The sequence below is a fragment of the Cynocephalus volans genome, chromosome 11 (genome assembly GCF_027409185.1).
Source record: "Cynocephalus volans isolate mCynVol1 chromosome 11, mCynVol1.pri, whole genome shotgun sequence".
Classification (NCBI taxonomy): domain Eukaryota; kingdom Metazoa; phylum Chordata; class Mammalia; order Dermoptera; family Cynocephalidae; genus Cynocephalus; species Cynocephalus volans.
This window is the reverse complement of record NC_084470.1, coordinates 56,110,004-56,134,727: the sequence shown is the minus strand read 5'-3', so window position 1 is coordinate 56,134,727 and position 24,724 is coordinate 56,110,004. Positions and strand designations below refer to the sequence as shown.

The window sequence follows — 24,724 nt, the reverse complement described above, 5'->3', positions numbered from 1 at the left end:
CCAGATTCAGGGAGCACAGCATGTGCAGTCTCTTGAAGCACTGGAGTAGTTTCCCAAATCCTTTTTTCAGGTCTCCTCTCTTACATAACTGTCTCTGTCATACCGCTTCCCTTGAAACCAAGGTCCTCCCTTATCCAGCATTCCTGAATTTTCACATTTTGAACATTTTCTTTGACGGACACCCTGATTTTTAAGCAAGTGCAGTCTTGCAGAATAGGATATAATTTCTAGACAACTTCACTGACTATATTCATTTCCCTACTTGACATTTATGTTGTCTATCACCCACTGAAGTCAACTTCACGATCCTTTGAGGTTAACTAGGCTTATCTGTAAAACAGTCTATATGTATATTATGAAATCAATCTTAAATCAATACCAAAATCATTAAAACATATGCAAACACACGGAACCCCAATTTTACACACTGCTTCCTTCACAACAGTTAGTTACCTGGCAACATTCCAGAATGAATCATTCCAAAGAACAGAATTTCCTGTTTATCAAGGGTTAATCACTAGGACTAACATTTTTTGTTTGAGTGATTTCAGTGTGGGAAGCTTTTGGAAAGCATTTTAGAAATGCACACCATAACACAATTACGCACGCAAAGAAGCCATGTTCATAAGGGGTCAAGTCAGCACAGTGATGGTGGCTGTCACATCATTTTTGTCTCCTCCTTCTACCTTTCTTTGTTGTTAGGCTCTTGGAGGTGTGGGTGACTCTGAGCTCCTTGGGGATTCTCCAGACAGTATCATCCTGATTTTGCATTGATCAGCTCTCCTCTCTGCAACACCGCAGCTGTGACGTCTGCTGCCCCAGCCAGGCTTCCTGTTCCAAATCCTCACCGTCTCTCATCTCCTCACTACCTCTCCTCCTCTTCCCTCAGGTCACCTTGCCCTTGCCTCCCTGGGCCTCACTTTCACACAAGGTGCCAGTCTCTTCTAGATCACATCCTCCATCAGCACATTTTGGTCTCTTGGCTAACACATCACTCCCCTGGCCCTTAAGGGGCTACTCTCCATGGCTTTCCTTGCTTACTTCTCAAGCTCTGCTTTTTATTACTAAAGACGTTTTCTGAGTATAGTGAGGCAGCTTCAGGTTCCAAAAGGCTGGTAAAGTATATATTTTAGGGGATTGATTTTCTCAAGATCTATTAGCTTTTTTCTGGACAAAAGCATGCTTAACTAAAGAATGCCACATAGATCTCATTAAAGGATGTAGCCCTCAAAATCAATTGTGCTCCATTCCATCCAGAATGGGCTTGAATTTGGACTGAGTTGGGGTGGGGGTGAGAGTCCCAAGGCTACCTTTTATTTGTTACTGCCACCACACTCCAAAGCCACAAGGTGGTGTGGTGGAAGAGGTGCCTGTTTGTCTGTGCGCAGTGATTCTTTCAGTATGGTTTCTGAAGCAGAGGCCACACTGCAAACCTAGCTTAGGGGGGTGAATTAGCATTATCATCAGCTGCTACTTAAATAATGGAGATAGCCAAAGACAAACTCATAAATTAGGTGACTCTCCACAGTTCCCTGGAATGCCTAAGCATAATACTGCATCATCATCCTCTCTAATAACTACATCGATGGAATAAAAATTTTTTTTTTAACCAGAGAGGTAAAATTAATGTTCTGCCAGCCAAGTAGAGGTCTTTATTATCATATTTATAGCTGAAAATATTTTTGTTTTGAGAGAGTGAGAGCAGATTCCATTTTGCAATGGAACTGAACATTTCATGGACAGTGCTTGTTAAGAACAAAAGACTTAAACACTCCAGTTATGTTTAGTAATCCTCTGCTCAAATATGTTCCCTAAATGTTCATTTACACGGCTGTATGCAGAACTGAATTTAAGGGTTAAGGCTGTCTTTTATTAAAAAATAGAAAGTTATAATAATGCTGTTAGAGAAAAGGTACTAAAACCTAAGTTATTTTTGGTTAAATAGGCTTTACAAAGGCCTACAAAAAATAGGCTTTTACATATACTATGTGCAGACTGTTTAAAGTCAATTAACTTTCTAAAGTTAATTTCAAAAGCTTATATTTTAAAATAAACCATAGACATAGAATGCTAACTGACAGTAACATGTTTTATGTTTTAAAGCCAATTTGAAAACAGCTATCCAATAAAAGGAGATCTACCTGGAGAAAATACCTTGAATTAGGGCTAACTGATCTTCAAACAATGTACCAAGTGTGCATTTTTGCATTCTATCTATGATTTTTTTCTTAAGATCATGATATTTTAGTGGTGACTTAAAAATGAATACACCAAAAACACTTAAATCAACAACTAGCAATACAAAAAAAATATTTTTTAAAAACGAAAATCCATAAAATAATCCAAATTATTCCTCCCTAATACCTGTCCATGGACAGGCTACCTCAGAATTAGCCAGGACTATTCAGCTGACAGGAAATCCGGAATATACAGGAACTCAAACAACTCAACAACAACAAAAAACAAATAATCCAATTTAAAAATGGGCAAATGAACTGAATAGACATTTCTCAAAAGAAGACATACAAATGGCCAACAGGTAGATGAAAAAATGCTCAGGACCACCAATCATCAGGGAAATGCAAATCAAAACAACAATGACATCATCTCACCCCAGTTATAATGGATATTATAAAAAAGACAAAAAAACAACAAATGCTGGTGAGCATGTGGAGAAAAGGGAATGTTTATACACTGTTGGTGGGAATGTAAATTAGCAAAGCCATTATGGAAAATGGTATGGTGATTTCTCAAAAAACTACAAATGGAACTACTGTATGATCCAGTAATTTCACTACTGGGTATACATCCAAAGAAAAGGAAATCAGAATGTCAAAGGGGTACCTATACCACCATGTTTATTTGCAGCATTATTTACAATAACTAAAATATAGAATCAATCTAAGTGTCCTTCAACTGATGATTGGATAAAGAAAATGTGGTATATACACACAATAGAATACTATATGGCCATAAAAAAGAATAAAATCCTGTTAATTTGCAGCAACATGGATGAGCCTGGAGGACATTATGTGAAGTAAAATAAGCCAGGCACAGAAAGAAATACTGCATGTTCTCACTCATATGTGGAAGCTAAAAAAAAAAGTTGGTCTCATAGAAGTAGAGAGTAGAACAGTAGTTACTAGAGTGTGGGAAGGGTAGGGGGTAGGACAACATAGAGAGAGGTTGGTCAACAAACAGATATAAAAATAAAGCTAGAAAAGAGGAATAAGTTGTAGCGTTCTATAGCACTGTAGGGTGACTATAGTTAACAACAATTTATTGTATAATTTCAAATAGCTAGAAGAGAGAAAGTTGAATGTTCCCAATACCAAGAAATGACAGATGTAATAATTATCTTGGTTTGACCATTGCACATTGTACACGTGTATCCAAATACCACATTGTATGCCATATTAATGTACAATTATTATGTGTCAATTAAAAAATGAATTAAAAAAATTAGCAGGAAAGCTTATGGTTTTTTTTTTTTTTTTAACTTTTTATTTTTCCAATTTAAACACCAGAATGACTCCAGGTAACTCTGTAGGCATGCTCAGGTGGTCGTTTATTGAGCACCTACTCTGTGCCAGGCACCATTCCAGGCTCTTCACAAGCATTCACTTGTTTAGTCCTTATAATAACCCTATGAAATAGGGAGAAGGGGCTTTGGAGGCAGAGTAATGATCCCCCCAAAATGTCCACATCCTGATTCCTGTAACCAACAAGTATGTTACCTACATGGCTAGAGGGTCTTTGCAGGTAGGATGCTGAAATGGAGAGGTTATCCTGGATTATCCAGGTGGACCCAGTGTAGTCACCATATTCCCCAGGGGCATGCATATTGAGGAGTTGGGAAAGGTTGGGAAGGGTGTCACAGTGATTTGAAAAACAACTGAGGAGAAAAGAAAAGATGATCCTGGAGTCAGCAAGACGGCTGTGCTTGTGCAATGGAATCCTCCCCAACTTCCCTTATACCTTGAGAAAAGTTACTCCACTCCAAGACACTGTTTGAATTCAACCCAAAAGTGATGAGGTTAAGTTTCCTATTTGGGTTTTATGTGCCACAGAATTGAGGCAGCAAGGACAAATCCTGAGTGTACAGACAGAGAAAACAAAGTGTTCTATAAAAGGATACTACAATAAATACGCAATACAGTCAAAATTAAATATTGTTAAACAAAAATTATGGAAAGAGATTGTTTTGGACTGATCTCCTGCACTAGGCCCTAACAAACCAGACCAAACCCAAATGGAGTCACTCATGCTAAATGACACATAATTAAACTGAGACTTTAAGGAAGCAGATAGATCCCAACACTGACCAGTTTTTCCTGAAAACAGGGGATTCCAGTCTATCTGAGTCAGCATAATAAGGAAGTCCCCTCTGCTTTAACCCTTACAAAAATGAAACCTGAAGTAAACTGATGTTAACCTATCAGTTTTTTTCTATTATTGTGTGTCTTTGCTCTCACCTTACAAAACCCACTGCTATTGTCCGGTGGGAGTTCTCATTCTATTTTGTAGCATGGAGGCTGCCCAACTCATGAATTAGGAATGTAAGTCAAATAGATCCATAACTATAGTTGTTGTAATTTTATCTTTTGGCAATATATAACAAATATATTTTTAAAATATGTCTTCAAATCCCATCCTTGTCACCAAAAAAAAGTGTCCCATAAAGGAGTATTACATAGCACACATAAGGGCTCCATGTGAGAAATGTTCACACTATTACGTTAACATCAATCACATCATTTCATACCCCATGCATGAAAAACAATAAATAGTTACCAGGCAATAGAGGATAGGTATCATTGGATAATCTTATTGATGTTATATACAATTGCTTACTGTGAGAAATGTCCTCACCTGTCCAATGCCAAAGGATGGACACAGAGACATGAGGTACAGTGAAGCGAGACTTTAAATATGGCCTTATAAGGTTCAGGTGTCTGAAAGGCAGGCACAGGGAAAAGGGCTGTAGCAAGCAATTTATTTCCTAGTATGCAAGTCCCTCCCCCCGCCACCCCCACTTCCTCCCTGGCTGAGTACTACCAGATGCACAATCTTCCTGAAGGACGGCTAAAATTTATTAGCCCCTTGCAAGGAATTCCTTTGGGAGCTCAGGACAAACCCTCGAAAAAGGCCCACCTAAGCCCTGTGAAGGGAGAAACACCAGGAATTGAAGAAAACAATGGGTGCTAGTAATTAATTAGCATCTCAAGGAGAGCCTTAACTGTTCAGAGACCCTCTGGGAAAATGAAGAAAACACTAGGGGCTAGGGACTAATTACCATCTCAATAAAACACCCTCAGATAAGTCATTTCTGCAAATGAATCACTTAGATTATTTTCTTACACTTACACTCTTCAAAGAATTGCTTACTCTTTCCTGTGATGCCAGTTTCACCTGCAGGGTGCCCTCTGCTTTGCTTTTTCATGCCTTAAAACTCTGATTTGTGTTTATCCTTCTTACTGTCCCTTGGGATACATTCTGTAGCTCATTGTATTCCCTCACCCACCCACCCATAGGTGATTCCAATGTAGAACTCCATTTGGACATAATTATTGTCTACCTAGAGCAAGGGAGGCTCTTATGAAAATGTATCTGTCAGTCGGCTGGATCGGCATGAAATCTTGACTGGCAAGAGGATCCACAATTTTCCCATTAGGATTTTCTTCATAGCCTTTTGTTTCTGAATATTAAAAATGCTGTTAAAAAATTATCCAAAACTGAGAAATAAGCAAGAGCAATTTCTGGGTTTCCTTTCAGTGTAAATTGGGTTGTCCATCAGGCTCATATCCCCTGGGGATTATCTGATTTTCTAAGGATATGTACCTTTGTTTGACTTTCTATTTACTATTGTTTAACTTATTCTACAATCCTGCAGGGGTTAATTTGTAGAAAACTAACAGCAATGAGAATATTTTCTGTCTGAGAGTATGCAAATAGTTCCCATCTACTGACAATGCAAATGATTCTGTCTCACAAAAAAGACAGCCCCAAAGGTTAGGTTCAATGCCTTATAAGGCATTAAGCAGTTTTGATTCTATTCACAAATGCATTTCAGCATTCTTTTGGACTCTAAATCTATGTTCCTTGAAATCTCATTTGAACCAGTCTTAGCATAACTGGCTCCCTCATTAATTAATGACTTGAATAAAATCTATGACACATGTTCATCCTATATTTCTAGAGGAGTCACGATTTTAACTTTTCAAAAATTACATTTTAACAATACAAAAAAGTGTTGTGGTCAGGAACTTTGCATGCATATTCCTCATCTCACAGGGCTCTGGGCAGAAGAACAGCTATTTTTTAAGAAATGAAATTGACTCAGGATAGTTTACAATCATTGAACATTAGTATGACTCAGTTCCATCAAGTTCTCACTCTCAATTTATACCCAAATGTTAATGGGGACTCAACACTTAAAAAAAAAACAAAATATTTTAAACAACTAACATTTTATTTTATTTTTATTTTTTATTTTATCTTAATTTTATTTTGTCGATATACAATGTGGTTGATTATTGTGGCCCAATACCAAAACCTCCTTCCCTCCTCCCTATACCCCCTCCCACCCAACAATGTCCCTTCCAGTTTGCTTGTCGTGTCAAGTTCAGGTAACTGTAATTGTTACGTCTTCTTCTCCCCTACCCTGGTTTTTTTTTTTGTGTGTGTGTGTGTGTGTGTGTGTGTGTGTGTGTGAATTTATTTATTTATTTTTATCTCACAACAATAAGTGAGAACATGTGGTTTTTCTCTTTCTGTGCCTGACCTGTTTTACTTAATATAATTCTCTCAAGGTCCATCCATGTTGTTGCAAATGGCAGTATTTCATTCTTTTTTATAGCTGAATAGTATTCTATTGTGTAGATATACCACATTTTCCGTATCCACTCATCTGATGATGGACATTTGGGCTGGTTCCAACTCTTGGCTATTGTAAAGAGTGCTGCGATGAACACTGGGGAACAGGTATACCTTCGACTTGATGATTTCCATTCCTCTGGGTATATCCCCAACAGTGGGATAGCTGGGTCGTATGGTAGATCTATCTGCAATTGTTTGAGGAACCTCCATACCATTTTCCATAGAGGCTGCACCATTTTGCAGTCCCACCAACAACGTACGAGAGTTCCTTTTTCTCTGCAACCTCACAAGCATTTGTCGTTCAGAGTCTTTTGGATTTTAGCCATCCTAAGTGGGGTGAGATGGTATCTCAGTGTAGTTTTGATTTGCATTTCACAGATGCTGAGTGATGTTGAGCATTTTTTCATATGTCTGTTGGCCATTTGTATATCTTCCTTAGAGAAATGCCTACTTAGCTCTTTTGCCCATTCTTAAATTGGGTTGCTTGTTTTTTTCTTGTAAAGTTGATTGAGTTCCTTGTATATTCTGGATATTAATCCTTTGTCAGATGTATATTTTGCAAATATTTTCTCCCACGCTGTTGGTTGTCTTTTAACTCTGTTAATTGTTTCTTTTGCTGTGCAGAAGCTCTTTAGTTGGATATAACCCCATTTGTTTATTTTTCCTTTGGCTGCCCGTGCTTTTGGGGTCGTATTCATGAAGTCTGTGCCCAGTCCCACTTCCTGAAGTGTTTCTCCTATGTTTTCTTTAAGAAGTTTTATTGTTTCAGGGTGTATATTTAATTCTTTAATCCATTTTGAGTTGACTTTAGTGTATGGTGAAAGGTATGGGTCTAGTTTCATTCTCCTGCATATTGATATCCAGTTCTCCCAGCAACATAAAGAGGCAGTCTCTTCCCCAGTTTATAGGCTTAGTGCCTTTGTCAAAGATCAGATGTCTTAGGTGTGTTTGTTGATTTCTGGATTCTCTATTCTATTACAATGATCAGTGTGTCTGTTTTCATGCCAGTACCATACTGTTTGGGTTATTATAGCTTTGTAGTATAGTTTAAAGTCAGGTAGTGTTATGCCTCCAGCTTTATTTTTTTTGCTCAGCATTGCTTTGGCTATGTGTGGTCTTTTGTTATTCCATATAAATGTCTGGATAATTCTTTCCATTTCTGAGAAAAATGTCATTGGAATTTTGATGGGGATTGCATTGAATTTGTATATCACTTTGGGTAGTATGGACATTTCACTATGTTGATTCTTCCAATCCAAGAGCACGGGATATCTTTCCATCTTCTTGTATCCTCTCTAATTTCTCTCAGAAGTGGTTTGTAGTTCTCATTATAGAGATTTTTCACATCCTTGGTTAACTCAATTGCTAAGTATTTTATTTTTTTGGTGGCTATTGTAAATGGGCAGGCAGGCTTTCTTGATTTCTCTTTCTGCATGTTCACTATTGGAGAATAGAAATACTAATGATTTTTGTGTGTTGATTTTGCATCCAGCTACTGTGCTGAAATCATTTATCAACTCCAAGAGTTTTTTTGTAGAGGCTTTAGGCTGTTCGATATACAGGATCATGTCATCTGCAAACAGGGACAGTTTGACTTCATCTTTTCCAATCTGGATGCCCTTTATTTCCTTCTCTTCTCTGATTGCTCTGGCTAGTACTTCCAATACTATGTTGAATAGGAGTGGTGAGAGCGGGCATCCTTGTCTAGTTCCTGTTCTTAAAGGAAAAGTTTTCAGCTTTTCCCCATTCAGGATGATATTGGCAGTGGGTTTATCATATATGGCTTTGATTATGTTGAGATACTTTCCATCTATACCTAAGTTATAGAGGGTCTTTGTCATGAATGAATGTTGAATTTTATCAAATGCTTTTTCAGCATCTATAGAGATGATATGATCCTTGTTTTTGATTTTTATTAATATGGTGTATCACATTTATTGATTTGCGTATGTTGAACCAACCTTGCATACCTGGGATGAATCCCACTTGATTGTGATGAATAATTTTACATATGTGTTGCTGTATTCTGTTTGCTAGTATTTTATTAGCACCGCACTCTCCCGAGTGAGCCACGGGCATGTTTGCTAGTATTTTAGTGAGGATTTTTGCATCTATATTGATCAAGGAAATTGGCCTGTAGTTTTCTTTTTTGGTTATATCTTTATCTGTTTTTGGTATCAGGATGATGTTTGCTTCATAGAATGAGTTTGGGAGATTTGCGTCCGTTTCAATCTTTTGGAATAGTTTGTAAAGAATTGGTGTCAATTCCTCTTTGAATGTTTGGTAAAATTCTGCTGTGAATCCATCTGGTCCTGGGCTTTTCTTTGTTGGGAGCCTTCTGATAACAGCTTCAATCTCCTTTATTGTTATTGGTCTGTTCAGATTTTCTACATCTTCATGGCTCAGTTTTGGGAGCTTGTGTGTGTCCAGAAATTTATCCATTTCCTCCAGATTTTCACATTTGTTGGCGTATAGTTGTTTAAAGTAGTCTCGAATGATTCCTTGTATTTCAGATGAATCAGTTGTAATATCGCCTTTTTCATTTCTAATTTTTGTTATTTGAATCTTCTCTCTTCTTTTTTTTGTTAGCCATGCTAATGGTTTGTCAATTTTATTTATCTTTTCAAAAAACCAACTTTTTGATTCATTGATCTTTTGTATTGTTTTTTGGGTTTCAATTTCATTGAGTTCGGCTCTGATCTTAATGATTTCTTTCCGTCTGCTTACTTAAGGTTTGGATTGTTCTTGTTTTTCTAGTTCTTTAAGGTGAAGTGTTAGGTTGTTCACTTGACATCTTTCCATTCTTCTAAGGTGAGCATTTAATGCAATAAATTTCCCCCTTAATACTGCTTTTGCAGTATCCCACAGGTTTTGGTATGATGTATCATTATTTTCATTATTTTCAATAAATTTTTTGATTTCCTGCTTGATTTCTTCTTGGACCCCATATGTCATTAAGTAGAATGCTGTTTAATTTGTTTTTTCTTTATTTTTAAATTTTTTTTTTTTTGTCTTTTACGTGACCGGGACTCAGCCAGTGAGGGCACCGGCCATTCCTATATAGGATCCGAACCTGCGGCGGGAGCGTTGCTGTGCTCCCAGTGCCGCACTCTCCCGAGTGCGCCACAGGCTCGGCAAATTTCCATGTGTTTGTATAGTTTCCAGAATTTCGCTTGTTACTGATTTCTAATTTTAATCCATTGTAGTCTGAGAAAATACATGTGATAATTCCAATTTTTTTGAATTTGTTGAGACCTGATTTGTGACCTCACATGTGATCTATCCTGGAGAATGATTCATGTGCTGATGAGAAGAATGAATATTCTGAGGTTGTTGGATGGAATGTTCTGTAGATATCTGCCAAGTCCAATTGGTCTAGAGTATTGTTTAGATCTTGTGTTTCTCTGCTGATTCTTTGCCTAGATGATCTGTCCAATATTGACAGTGGGGTGTTCAGGTCCCCTGCTATTATGGTATTAGTGTCTATTTCCTTCCTTAGGCGTAATAGAGTTTTATAAATCTGGCTGCTCCAACATTGGGTGCATATATATTTAGGATTGTTATGTCTTCTTGATGGATCAATCCTTTTATCATTACGTAGTGTCCCTCCTTGTCTCTTTTTATAGTTTTTAGTTTAAAGTCTATTTTACCAGATATAAGAATAGCTACTCCAGCTCGTTTTTCTTTTCTGTTTGCATGGTAAATCTTTTTCCATCCTTTCACTCTTAGTCTATGTGAGTCTTTATGGGTGAGGTGGGTCTCTTGAAGGCAGAATATAGTTGGGTCCTCCTTTTTAATCCAGTCAGCCAGTCTGTGTCTTTTAATTGGGGAATTTAAGCCTTTTACATTAAGAGTTGTTATTGAAAAGTGTTGATTTACTCTTAGCATTTTATTGGTTATTGTTTGGTTGTCTTAGGTGTCTTTGGTTCCTTGCTTTTTGATTTACTGTTTGTTTTCTGTGTTTCTTGGTTCCGTGGGTTGTAGATAGCCTTTTTGTTTGTTTGTTTTCTCTTCATGAATGTCAATTTTATTATACTAGTGGGTTTTGATTTTTCTTGGGTTTTTATGGCAGTGGTAGTTATTTTTCAGGAACCAAACCCAGTACTCCCTTGAGGATTTCTTGTAAGGGTGGTCGTGCGGTGGTGAACTCCCGCAGTTTTTGTTTGTCTGAGAAATATACTATTTGGCCTTCATTTCGGAAGGATAGCCTTGCAGGGTAGAGTATTCTTGGCTGGCAATCTTTGTCTTTTAGTATTTTGAATATATCATCCCATACCTTTCTGGCTTTTAGGGTTTGTGATGAAAAGTCTGATGTTAGCCTGATTGGGGCTCCCTTATAGGTGATTTGATGCTTCTCTCTTGCAGCTTTTAAGATTCTCTCTTTGTCCTTGAGTTTTGCCCATTTGACTATAACATGTCTTGGAGAAAACCTTTTTGGGTTGAATATGTTTGGAGATCTTTGAGCTTACTTGATCTGAAGATCTGTGATTTTTCCTATACCTGGGAAGTTTTCTGCCACTATTTTGTTGAATATGTTTTCAATGCAATCTCCTTTTTCCTCCCCTTCTGGAATACTCATGATTCAGATATTTGAGCGCTTAAGGTTGTCTGATATCTCTCTCAGATTTTCTTCTATGCCTTTGATTCTTTTTTCTTTTTTTTTGTCTGCTTGTGTTATTTCAAACAGCCCATCTTCAAGTTCAGAGGTTCTCTCTTCAACTTCCGCAAGCCTGCTGGTTAAACTCTCCATTGTGTTTTTTAATTTGCTGAATAACTTCTTCAGTTCAGCAAGTTCTGCTACATTTTTTTTCAGGGCATTGATTTCCTTGTACATTTCTTCTTTCAGGTCCTGTATACTTTTCCTCGTTTCATCATGATGTCTAGCTGAGTTTTCTTGTATCTCATTCAGTTTCCTTAGAATTATCACTTGAAATTCCTTGTCAGTCATTTGAAGGGCTTCTTGTTCTACAGGATCTAGAGCTTGAGAGTTATGATCCTTTGGTGGTGTACTTTCTTGATTTTTCATATTTCTGGTATCTTTTCTTTGATGTTTATTCATTGTGGCAGGGGGTTTCACAGTCCACAGGTTTGACAGTATTTTCTGACTAAGATGTTGCTGGGGTTGCCAATTTGGTATGGCTACCTCAGTGACTGCTCAGTTGGCCACTAGTGCCTTGCGTATGTGGTTGCCTCGGGTCTTGGGCCTCTCCGGGGAGCCACCTCTCTGGTCAGCTTGGACTTGGCCGAGCTGCCGGATCACGGGGTGGAACCACAGGGTGTGTGGTGTCTGCTGAGCTTCCACCTCCCGTGCTGGACTTCTCCCTGTCTGTGCACTCTGGGCCGGGCTACTGGGATGCGCAGAGGCACCACAGAGCGTATGGTCTCTGCGGAGCCTCCCCTTCCCCTGCTGGATGTCTCCCTGCTCCATGTGGGCTAGGCCGGGCTTGGGATGGAGCTGGGTGATGGCAGTGAAGCCTATCTGTTGCTGGATCATGCAGCGGCAGCCCCCCCACAGGGTGTGTGGACTCTGTGGAGCTTCTACCTCCCTGTTGTACGTCTCTGTGCTCCGTACGCATTGGGCCGGGCTGCTGGATCGTGCGGCAGCAGTGTGGTCCCCGTGGAGTTCCCGCCTCCCCTGCCAGACATCTCCCTGCTCCAAGTGCACTAGGCCAGGCTGGGAATGGAGCCGGGTGCCTGTGGTGAAGCCTACCTGCTGGATCATGCAGTGGCAGCCCCACAGGGTGTGTGGTTTCTGCGGAGCTTCCCCTTCCCCTGCCAGACATCTTCCCACTCTGTGCGCACTGGGCTGGGCTGGGAATGGAGCCGGGTGGTGGCAGTGAAGCCTATGGGCTGGATCGTGTGACGGTGGCCCTGCAGGGCATGTGGTCTCCACGGAGCTTCTGCCTCCCCCTTTGGACGTCTCCCCATTCCGTATGCACTTGATGTTACGTTTTTATAGTTTAAATCGGTTGATTTGTGGTAGAGAGTGATGCTAGGGACCGTCTATTCCGCCATCTTGACCTGAAGTCCCCTCATATTTGGAGAACTTCTGACACCAGATCCAGAAGGCTACTTCCCCATGCGTTCAAAGTGACCTGGTCTGTCGTTGCACTCACTCCCCAGGTGAAGACTTACACCAGCCTCAGGCATGGAACTGCTGCCTCCTTTTCTGACTTGGCTTTTAAAGAATGCTACTGGAGGGCTGAGATTGGTACAAAGGCTCTAAGTTGGCATCTGGTCCCCAGATCAGAGCGTGTTTGTCTCCGCTCGGGCCTGGCCTTGGCGGCGGGGGGCCCGGGCAGTGTGGCCCATAGCTGTCCGAGAACGCTGTCAGCTTCCTGCTTCCACAGCCACAACGGTGCGGCAGCCACAAACAACTAACATTTTAATATTCTTAGTTTAAAAATGGGAGTAGGGGTGGAGGTGATGTACTTTGTAGTCATTCTCAAACTGTGGTCCACAAACTTCTGGGGGTTCCTGAGGCCCTTTCAGAGGGCCTGCAGGCCAAAACTATTTTCATTATAATAATAAGATGTTATTTGCCTTTTTCATTGTGTTTACATTTGCACAGATGGTGCAAAAGCAATGGTGGATGGGTAAGGCTGTTGGCCCTCAGCACAAATCAAGACAGTGGCACCAAACTGGACTATTGGTCATTGTATTCTTCACTGCCATGCACTCAAAGAAGCCAGGTTCACTTAAGAATGTCCTTGATGAAGTAGTATCATTTAGTAATTTTATTAAATCTTGACCCTTGAGTACACATCTTTCTAATAGTTTGTGTAATGAGACGGGAAGTAGGCAGACAACTTCTGCTGCATAGTGAAGTGCAAAGGCTGTCTCCAGAAAAAGTACTCCTGTGACTGTTTCAGTTGCAAGCTGGATTAGCCACTTTTTTTTATGAAACTGTTATTTTATATGTGAAAGAATGACTGACAATAAACCGTGGTTATTCAGACTTAGGAATCTGGTAAACATTTTCTCAATAACAAAGGGAGCTTGTCACTCCAAGGAAAACAACTGACGGTATCTGTTGTTAATGACAAAATGAATTTTCAAGTGACAATTAGAATTCTGGAAAACTTTTATCTACCCATCATGAGCTGACAGTTTCTCCAAAACGTCAAGACTCTTGATGATATTGTATAATGAAATGTCAACATTTTAAAGATCTGCATAACTCAGTGAACCAATGCCTTGCAATATAACAGTACAAAAAGTTCATCACTGTTGTTTCAGATTCAACAGTATAACTAACCCATTAGAAACTAGTTTTGATATAGTATCAAAGAAAAATATCCATAATTACCTGAAGAGATTATTAAAATACTCCTCCAATTTTAGCATGTGCTGTTCATTAGTTTTTCTGGTGTATACCATTATAACTTCAAGTAACACAATTATATGGTAGTCCCCTGTTATCTGCAATTTCACTTTCACTGGTTTTAGTTACCTGCAATCGACCCAGTTCAAAAACATTAAATGGAAGATTCCAGAAATAAACAATTCATAAGTTTTAAATTGTGCGCCGTTCTGAGTAGCATGATGAAATTTCGCTCCATCTTACTCTCTTTCACCTGGGACATGAATCATCCTTTTGTCTGGTAGATGCTATCTACCTGTTAGTCACTTAGCTCTCTTGGTTATGTGATCTGTCAAGCTATTATAGTGTTTGTGTTCAAGAAACCCTTACTTTATTTAATAATGGCCCCAAACAGAAAGAGCAGTGATGCTGATACATTGTTATAATTGTTCTATTTTATTATTAGTTATTGTTTTTAATCTCTTACTGTGCTTAATTTACAAATTAAACTTTACCATAGGTATGTATGTATGTATGGGGAAAAACAGTATATATAGGGTTTAGTATTATCTGTGGTTTCAGGCATCCACTGGGGGTCTTGGAATGTATCCCCTGCAGATAAGGGGTAACTACTGTACTTTCATTTTGGTATTTTATCTTTAGATTGTATCTGCTAACCCTCCACTATGAGTTAAGAGATATTCAGCATGGTCATACAGCATTTCTTCTACTTCTGCACTCCTCTGCTATCTTTAGCTTTAACAGCTACCTTTCCAGCTTTAATAAACAGACGTAAAATTCTAATTCCTCATCTATGACTCCTTGTTATGAAAGATGAAGGGATCACCTCACACTTACTTTTACTTCTCTTCCGCGTTTACCTCTTGATTTTTGTTAGCTATATTATTTTTTATGTTATCAGGTTTAAGACATGTTTGTTTTATTCTGAAATTCTAATTGAGCCTTCTGCATTTGTCTTTATATTGATTCTAAACGTTTAAAATCTTACCACAAAATGATTATGCAAATTTTATTCACTGCAAAACCAAGCAAGGGCGCGTAGAAAAGTAAAATGTAATGCTATGTCATTAAATCCTCTAATCAAAGGAGAATGTTTCAACATAAAAGTACAATGGATCTCCTACTTGTTACTCCTGAACTCTGTAGACCAGTGCTGTCTAATAGAATAGAATGGTCTGTTATGATGGAAATGTCCTACACCTGTGCTGTCCAATATTAGTTAATAAATAGCTCATGAGGTTATTGGGCACTTGGAGTTTGGCTAGTATAGCTGAGGACCTGATTTTTTAATGTTATTTCATTTTAGTTACTTTAACCTCAAATTTAAACCACCACATGTGGCTAGTGGCTATCACACAGGATGGTACAGTTCAAGGCCACACTATGACATGCTTGCCTCATCTACCACCATTCCAGGCCTTATCTACTACTACTGAGCTCCTGTAATAACAAGCACCTCCATTTCTTGGGAGACCACTATGTGTAGGCACTGTGATAGCTGTTGTTTTAACCTCTAATCTTCCCAAGAACCCTGCAAGGAAAGTGTTACTACCCCATTTAGCAGATGAGAAACTACATTTCCTGGAGGTTAAGTTACCCAGCCAGTGACACAGCTGGGAGAGGTAGCAGAGCTAGGATTTGAGAAGCCTGTGTTCCTCCTATGGTCTATCCTCGATCTCATTACAGGCACCAAACACTATGTTACGTGCTGGGAATTCAAGGGTGAGAGAAGCCCCGACCCTATCTTGGAGGCATTAAACTGAGCCAGGCAGTATTACTTTCTGGGTCTGCTGTGACTGATTTCACAAACTTGAGGTAGTGTTCATTTTCACTGCTACTGTGCCAACAGGGTTTATTTGCTTCTTATTTGACAATGATGTATTCTAAGGAGATAGAGAAGATTTACAAAATTTTGAAAGTCAGCTAACTTTAACTTACCTCCTTTTTTTTTCTTTTTTTTTTTTTAAAAGATGACCAGTAAGGGGATCTTAACCCTTGACTTGATGTTGTCAGCACCATGCTCTCCCAGCGAGCAAACCGACCATCCCTATATGGGATCCGAACCCGTGGCCTTGGTGTTATCAGCACCACACTCTCCCGAGTGAGCCACGGGCTGGCCCAACTTACCTCCTTTTGATAGGCCAATCCAGCTTCATAGAGTTTGATAAAAAGGTACTGAGTCCATTTGTAGTAATCTGGCAAACACGTAGTTATTTCCTGTCAAAAAGGAGGAATAATCATGTATAGTCCATTGTAAACATTCTTCCCACAATGTATACATCAGCCTTGCAATTCAATTTTGAAAAGCAATCAAATTGAAAAAATATTTGCTAACCTATAATATTTTCACCATTTCATGAAGAGAGGGAAGCAGCAGTTTATTCTGGGAAGAGAGATGGTACTGAAATGCCACCCCCACCTTCCCTAAGGCATGTTCAATGATGAGAAACTCAACTTCAAGTCTTTTGCACATACACTGCCCACCCACCCATGCAACTAAACAGGTGAACTGCATTGCATGAAATTTGGTATTGACATTTTTGTCAGCACAATGTCAAGTTGGGGGCCACAAAGCTAATTCATAAATGTGAAACAGAGTAAGGCTAGGCCTGTGAACCAAACTTACTCTATTTTCCCTGCAGAGGACACTTTCTTAAATTTTTCACTCCTCAGATTGCCCCATGGGCTGCCTTGACAAAATAGACTGAGGTAAGAGAGGAAACAGATATTTACTCAGATGCAAAACCCCTCCCCAATGCTTGTTTACCATAACTGTAAAAGTTACAGATTACCTTAAGACCCCTTTAGGAATTTCCACCTGTGCACAAAACATCAAGGTGTCTGCTACAATGACTCTCCTGGGGTGACAATGATGAATACTACTGCCATTTTGGACCTACTGGCAAATGGACCACCTCCAGTGATGCTGGCCTGTACCCCTTAACTCCTTTCCCTATAAAAGACCCTGAACTCCCCTCAGGGGGCTAGCTTTACTGTTGCTACCCGCCTTACGCATAAGTCTATCTCCTCTTTTAATAAAGCGTTGCTTGCTTTACTGCTGGGTACATTGCTCATTTGTATGACTTTGGAATCCAAGAGCCTAATTTAATCACTGGCGAAAATTGGAAAGCTTTGGGAACCAGAGAAGGCTCTAGCTGCAAAAGGCAAGTGGCCACTGGGACTATTTTGCTCCCATGTCTCTGCTGCTGGTAGATCTCTCCTGGAGTCCCCAGCCTAAATTCTGACAAAGCAATGCTTTATTCTCTTTACCTTTCTCTGATTTTCTGAGCCCTCTTCTGCTGTTTGGTTGGATTGTGTCCACTACTATGTAGGTGCACCCTGGAGGGCTCCTGCCTATGCTTTCTTTCTCTGATTTAAATCTAGCCGGTACTTTTCTTCTTTGTGCTGACAACAGTGGAGAGAACTGCTTTTATCAGTTACTGTCAGTGGAATAGGTTGGCACCACTGATTGGGACTAGGATAAACTGGACCCCACTGCTCCTCTTTTCTCTTTGTTTGTTTGCTTGGTTAGACATTTAGTTGAGTACCAGTAATCTGAATAAATCTTCCAATCCTTGCACCAACTTTTGGACTTTTAGGTCAATTGTTTAATGAGAGAGGACAAGCCAAGCCTGGTCTGTCGGTAACAAATGTAACTCATTTCCAAAGCAATCACAAAATTCAAGAGAAATATTTGCTTGCTTTGGTACAATTCTCATTTGAAAATAAACCTTAAGTTTTCACATATAACTGGGGCCTGGTGGCTCCTTTAGACTCACTGTAATCCATCTATTCCATTACCTGAGTCAGGCTGTTGTCTACTCAGGAAGACCAATTAAAAAACATGATCAAATATTAAACTTAGTGAGAAACCATCTGGTTTATATTTCCAAGCATAAATCAAAGTCTCCCAAAATTTACTTTCTGTTCTAAAAATACATTTGCTATAGAATTTTAAAAACAGGTCTTGATTAACCAACTAATAAGGTTTGCAGCTGATAAAGTCAAGTAAGCATAAAAACCTCTACACTGCCATGTTTCTTTTCTACTGCCCTTTAACTTCAAAACATAGCTAACATAGAAATGGATGAAGGGAGGGGATATTTCAAATGGTTCCATTTCTGATAGACTCTGTGCACTTCCATCAAAGTGCAGACAACTCAGTCTTCCTTAAGATGAATAAGTGAAGAGAGAGTGTTAAACCCATGACAGGAGAGTGTGTGTGGTAGGAACTGAGCAAGGTGCCAGGTAAACTCCTGGTGCCCCCAACGGGCTGTTTTTCTTATGAAGATTCCTAGGCCCTTTTATGTTCTGTTTTATAAAAATAGCAGAGCAATAACTACTAGAAAACAACTCTGACCACCACCTCCACCTCCCCATTGCAAGGCAGGTGGTCCAGTCAGTCTAATGGTTTTGCCCATGCTGTGGCTGTCCCCCACCAAGCCAGCCCTATGTGATGCCAGAGCTGTGATTTCTGAGCCATGCACATAACACAACCTGTACCAGCTCCTGGTGACTCCACAGACACCAACTCTGCAGGGGCTTTGTGCACAAAGAACTTCACCAGCTCAAGACTCAGACCAGCTCACTGCAGGTGGGCTTGCTCCCCCAAACCTCCAAATTCATCCTCATCCCATCAACTTTTCATCACCAGCTACCCCTTCTACTGGCATGGCACAGAACTCATTCTTCTCAGTTTTCTAGACACTTAAAAACTTCCATTTTTAACAAAACCCAGGGCAGGAGCTATTTGGTGTGTTGTTTTTCTCATCATTGTATGTTCAGGTCCTGGCACATTGAGGCACTACAAAATTGTTGTTGAAGAACACACTAAATAGATATATGAATGCCTGTATGTTGAATGAAATTTGCATGTCTCATGTAGGTTTCACAACTAAATTCAAATTACACTATGGTCCATAAGATGAACTGGAATAGGAGATGGGGGTGAGGAGTGGAAGGAATATAGCAAAAATATTCCCAGACCTAGTTATTTGGGATGTATCTTAAAAGAAAAAAAAAAAAAAAAAAAAAGTTTATCTGTTAGAAGTTTAAAGAAGTATATAAAGCAAATATGAGAAAATAATGACAACTGTTAAATCTAAGGAATGCATTTTTTAACCCCTGAACCTGCTTCCCTAGATTGAGGGTAAAAATTACACAGCAATGAAATAGCATTGTTATCTTCATCTAGGTTTAATGGTTTTGAAAATCACTTTTACCTAAAGCCAAAAAAAGAGGATAGATCCAGTCAGAAAAAAATTATCTTTATCCAACCAAGCATTAGCCTACTTTCAGTTAGACATGTAATGGAAAGTGCATTTTCTTTGTGTCAGTTCCAAGGTGAAGTGGGGGGTGGGGGAGGGATTTCAGGCCCCCCTCTTTCACCCTGGCTTCGGATTTGGGTCTGACCTGTTTTATTTATATTGCGTTTCCACATGTGTCATTTGAAGAAAAGTAACGTCAGCTACTAAAAGAGTTTTGAAAAACATTGCTTCAGGACCATTATTCCAACCGCTGGCAGTTTTATTTCCAGGCATGTTTACAGCACTCGCACAGCTTCATCATGCTGAGTGCAAGACTTGCTTGCCCAGAGGAGGCTGGGAACGCCCTGAGCAAGGAAGGCACTGTGCTCCTGAACATTCTATTTCCTCCACTGCACACAGCCACACACTGACCCTCGGAAACGTCCACTCCATGAAGAAATGACAAAGCAGATGCTGGCAAGGCTCTCCTGCAGTCCAGCCTCACAAGAACCAGCATCATGGTCATAGATAGACACTACTCAGAAATCTATTTCCTGAAGGTCATAGAGCCCTTCTGGAACCTTTCCTGATTTGCTCATTAAACAAAACAAGTCTTCTGATGCTTTGTCTCAGTCAAAATCTTCAAAGGCATCTTTCTGAAATTAAACTGTTTAAAAGCTTTTCTTTTAGTTAACTGGCTAGACATCAAGACTCACTTTTCACATGTTCACTGGAACTACTTACTCAAAACCCAGTTCTATATACAAGGGTCTTCTGGGGGGGGCGTTCAGCACCCACAGAGATGTTAACAGTCCTTCCTTCCTTTCTCTAAAGCTAGGGTTCTCAACAGGGAAAATTTAGTTCCCAGGGAACATCTGACAATGACTGGAAACAGTTTTGTCTGTCACAACTGTGTGTGTGTGTACACGCACGTGTGTGCACAGGTGCTAATTGCATCTAGTGGGTAGAGGCTAGGGATGCTGCTGAAAAACCTATAATGCACATGACAGTCCTCAGAACAAAAATTATTCAGCCCCAAATGTCAATAGTGCCAAGGTAAAGAAACCTTGGTCTAAGAGGTTCGATTTTTTTTTCAGTTTGAGTCTGTAACCACAGGCAGTTTAAAAGAGAATTGACCATGCAGCTCTCTGGTGGGCATTCCATAAAAAGTGATAAAATGGATAAAACATCAATGGGCAAAACTGGAGACATAGAGCCAGTTAACTTAGTTTCTCTTCTCCATCAGATGCGCCCCGTCTCTGTGGAGCACAACTTGCAATGCACCTAGGAATGCTGCATGAAGCAGCCTCCAGCCCTTCCACCAACTCAGAGACCACCCAGGAGAGACAGGTCAAGTCCAGGGATGCAGGCAGAAAAATTCTGAATCTATTATGCATGTATAATGCTGTTCACTGGGAATGAGTGATTGATATTACCATTTAAATTTTAAATCATTTAATATGCCTCCAAGTAGTTGTCTGACTTGGAAAATCTCACATAAATACATTCATATAATAAATCTCGTATTATGAATTTAGAGAGGCATACAGTGTTTCTGGACAACATCAGTTTATCCCCTTCCATGAAACAGTTATTGCACAAATAAGCGTTTAAGAGATCATCCATTGGAATTTGGCCCACAGTACCCAAATGTCCAGACCCAACCCTGCCTGCAACCCCAAGGGGACGCCCTGTGTCTATGGGGTGAGGCTTCCTGTTGCCCACATCTGCCTACAAGCTGTGTGATAGCACCAACTTGGTAAGACTTTTCAGTGAGACCACCAGACAAATCAAACAAAGGCTGTTCACTGTGTTCCAAAATCCCTCTTCATTCCTGTACTTTCCTTTGCCCTGCTTTTCAAATAAGCCAACACCTATGTTAACACACCATTGTTTTTAATAGAAAAAGTCAGGTAATTCAAAGTTACAGCTCCAAAAAGCAACTGCAATTCAGCCACATTCCACATAGATCTACATACCGATGTCAACTTTCATATCCTCTTGAGCTCTAGAAAGCACAATCTTCCTGCCAAGAGACCAAATTTATGTATCTGGGATCTCACCTAGAATCATTCTTCCAAAATTGCAATTTCACATTCTACAATACCTGGTTGTTAACATTAAAAATATTTTGTGCAGTCACAGGCAAACACAGAGCCCAACACAAAAGGTGAGCTCTCTCAGAACACAAGTGAGACTCGAAGCATCATCCTTTGAGACCTGTCACCCGCACCTCAACGGCTGCACAAATGAATAGCTAAGCCAGCCTGGCCAGTAGTTCCTGCAGCACAGAGATTCAGCAGTGATGAAGCCCAAGAAGGCTGAGGCACAGAGCCCTACCTTACTGTCCCTGATACAAAATATTTGGTCTGTGAAGAAGAGTCTCAGCAGTCAGCCACCTTCTGTGACTGAGGTCTCAGGCTGACATTCCCTACTTCAGGAAAGGAATCTGGGAGAGCGTGATCTCAGGGGGAGATAATCCACTTTGGATCCGCCTGACTTGGGCTCAAGTCCTTGCATCACCAGTAGCTTTGTGGTCATGCCACATTTCCCTACCTAGAAAACAGGGGTAATAAAGCCCGTCTTAGCGCGTTGTTGTGAGGATAAAATGTAATAATGTAGGTAAAGCTCAAGGCTGGGCACCCAGAAAAGACCAAGGAGTGCCTACTTCCCTTGGCTTTACTCAAAGAGTGTGCATGGCAGGGGTGAGGCTGGCTTCAGCACCACAGCACTCAAAGAGGTGGCCGACGGCCTGTTAAGCCACAAGAAAGGTGAACGGGAGGGGAAAGGACGAGGGTAAAAAGAGCCTACTATCCCTTACCAAATATTGGCTTTCTGACTAAAAAGAGATGGTGGTTATGAGGCAAAGACCAAAACACCGGAGCAGAGGGAGTAATGCACACAAGGCTGCTCCCACTCAGCTCTGGTGGCATCCACAGGCTTCTGGGTTCCCTCTGCTCCCCATCCTTCTGCTCAGGCAGCATTTTGTTGGGGCTCTGTTTCATGTCCAGCTGCATCTTTGACAGTGATTGGTCCCAGGTCACAGCACAGCTAAAATCACTCAAAGCCATTATGTATTTCACTGGTATCATAACCTCACAATATTTAGGTTAGCTATCAGGAATTTAAGAAAACAAAACAAAAAAACCCCAAGGCAACATGTTTATCAAGTCAGTCATTTGGCAACCCCAACAGTGGAATATAAACAAGTCAGAAAGGTGAGCAGCCACCATGCTTCACAGTGTCTAGCGACAAGGCACTGCCTCTCGCTCCCCCCAGTCTCACTGTGAGCCTCCTGCCTTCAAAACAATGGATCTTGGAAAAACAGGAGAGAGGGATGCACGTACTTTTTAAAAAAAATGATCTTTTGTAATGTGCACTTTTGTCGTTTGCTCTTTATTGTAACAGATCAAAAAAGGACGTATGGTGATGACCTTGCCTTTTATTCCTTCCCAGCTTCTTTGATTCTAAAGGGGAGGGGTTCTGAAAGCATAGCACAGCCCAAAGGCCAAAGAAACTGGCCTCAGCATTCATATTGTGCAGCTTAAAAATGAAAAGAACCATTCAGGCTGCATCAGATGCTTCTCACAGGCGATGGTTCAACGTTCTAGTCCACAGCTCTGTACACCTGCTGTGTTAGAAGAAGGAAGAGGGAGGCTCACGAGAAAATCTGCCAGAATAGGACCTTTACGGCCACCCTACAGTAAAGCTTCCAAAGCACTGGTTCTCAAACTTGGTTATATCTTGGTATTGAATTTTAAAAGTTACCAATGCCTGGGTCCCATCTCCAGAAATTTAACACAGGGCCAGGGTCGAGAACCACTGCAAAAAGGTTCCTTCCAAATGTATATCTCTCCCTAATACTGTATGAAAGATGGGGTCCTGTCCTGCCCTTGTGTCATCACATAACTTAGTGAAATGAACTGTGACAGGAGCTAAGAGCACAATTTAGTCCATATGAAATTTCTAACAAGGTACCCAGTACATTGTGCTAAGAGGGATCTCTCAAAAGCATGTCTTTGATTTAAATCCTCCCTGTATACCTCAGCAACACCCCACAGATTCTCTTTAGTCCTTACATTCAATCCTCTCTGTTTTCACAAAACAAACATCATAAGAAACAATAATAACCACTTTAAGCCCACCTTCATGGCGACAGATACATAAACTTACTCAATGACCAGCTATTTTAAAATGCCAGACTTTCTGACAGCTCAGTTCTCTTCCTGGAAGAGAAATCATTCTTGAAGGTGAAGCTGCAGAAAACCTAACAAGAGTGGCCTGCCTGGCCCTCCCTGGGGTTTCAAGGGAAGAGAAAGTGGGGAAGATGGCTAGTTCCTCACTCAGATGCTTCTAAATTTCAGATTCTCAGGCAGGTCAGGGACATAGAAAGTGAAGGTCAGACAGCTCAGTACAGCCCTGGCTTTGAGTCAGAATGAGCCCTTCCTGTGTCTAATGAATCCCTTTGCAGTTTACAAATGATAGGACACATTTGTACACAGCTCTAAGCTTCCCAAATTGCTCTTCGCTACATCCTCTCATCACTTCATTTCCCGCAGTGGCTCTGTGAAGCAGGCATTGTGAACGCAGCTTTATAGGAGAGGAAACTGCACCTCAGGAAGCGAGTGGTCATCCAAAGCTGCCTAACTCTTGAGTGGAAAAAGCAAAACTGGAACCCAGGTCTCTCAACTCAGAGTAGCGTATGGCAGTAACACAGCTCCTTGGGAGGTGCAGCCTGGCTGTGCCCAGACTGACTCAACCACATGTGCTCCACAGCCATGTGGGTAAATCAAGCAAGATGAGTGGACTGGAGCACTCCTTGATACAGGAATAGCAGAGTGAATATTCCTTTAGGAATAACAACAGCAGCCATAATAATAGTAATAGCTAACGTTTACCAGAGGCTGACCAAGTACTTGGTCCAGTTTTGGCAATTTAGGAGCATCTTGTATTAGTTCTATTCCTAAATGAGGAAGCATGCCTAGTAGGCAGTTACTATGGTTATCAAATGTGGCCTTGACATCCCTGTTTAAAATTGTAATTCACCCCTGGCCCTCCTGCTCTACACAGTTTTCTTTTCATACCATGTATGACCTTCTAATACACTATGTTATTTACTTATTCATTATGTTTATTGTTTGTCTCTGTCCTCTCCCCTGAAAACTGCAAATCATAAGGTCCTTCTATGAAAGAAAGGGTTTTTGTCTTTTTGTTTGCTACTGATGTATTCCAAGTACCTAGAACAGTGCCTTGTAGAATTGATGCTTAATAAATG

At 40.4% G+C, this 24,724-nt stretch overlaps 1 protein-coding gene across 1 annotated transcript in view; it reads right to left on the bottom strand.

Moving 5' to 3' along the window:
• LARS2 (leucyl-tRNA synthetase 2, mitochondrial) overlaps nucleotides 1–24,724 on the bottom strand; it is a 172,685-nt gene that overhangs the window by 89,155 nt on the left and 58,806 nt on the right. The window contains exon 6 of the mRNA XM_063113936.1: nucleotides 16,331–16,420. Coding sequence (XP_062970006.1) covers nucleotides 16,331–16,420 — 90 coding nt within the window. The remainder of the gene's footprint in view (nucleotides 1–16,330; nucleotides 16,421–24,724) is intronic.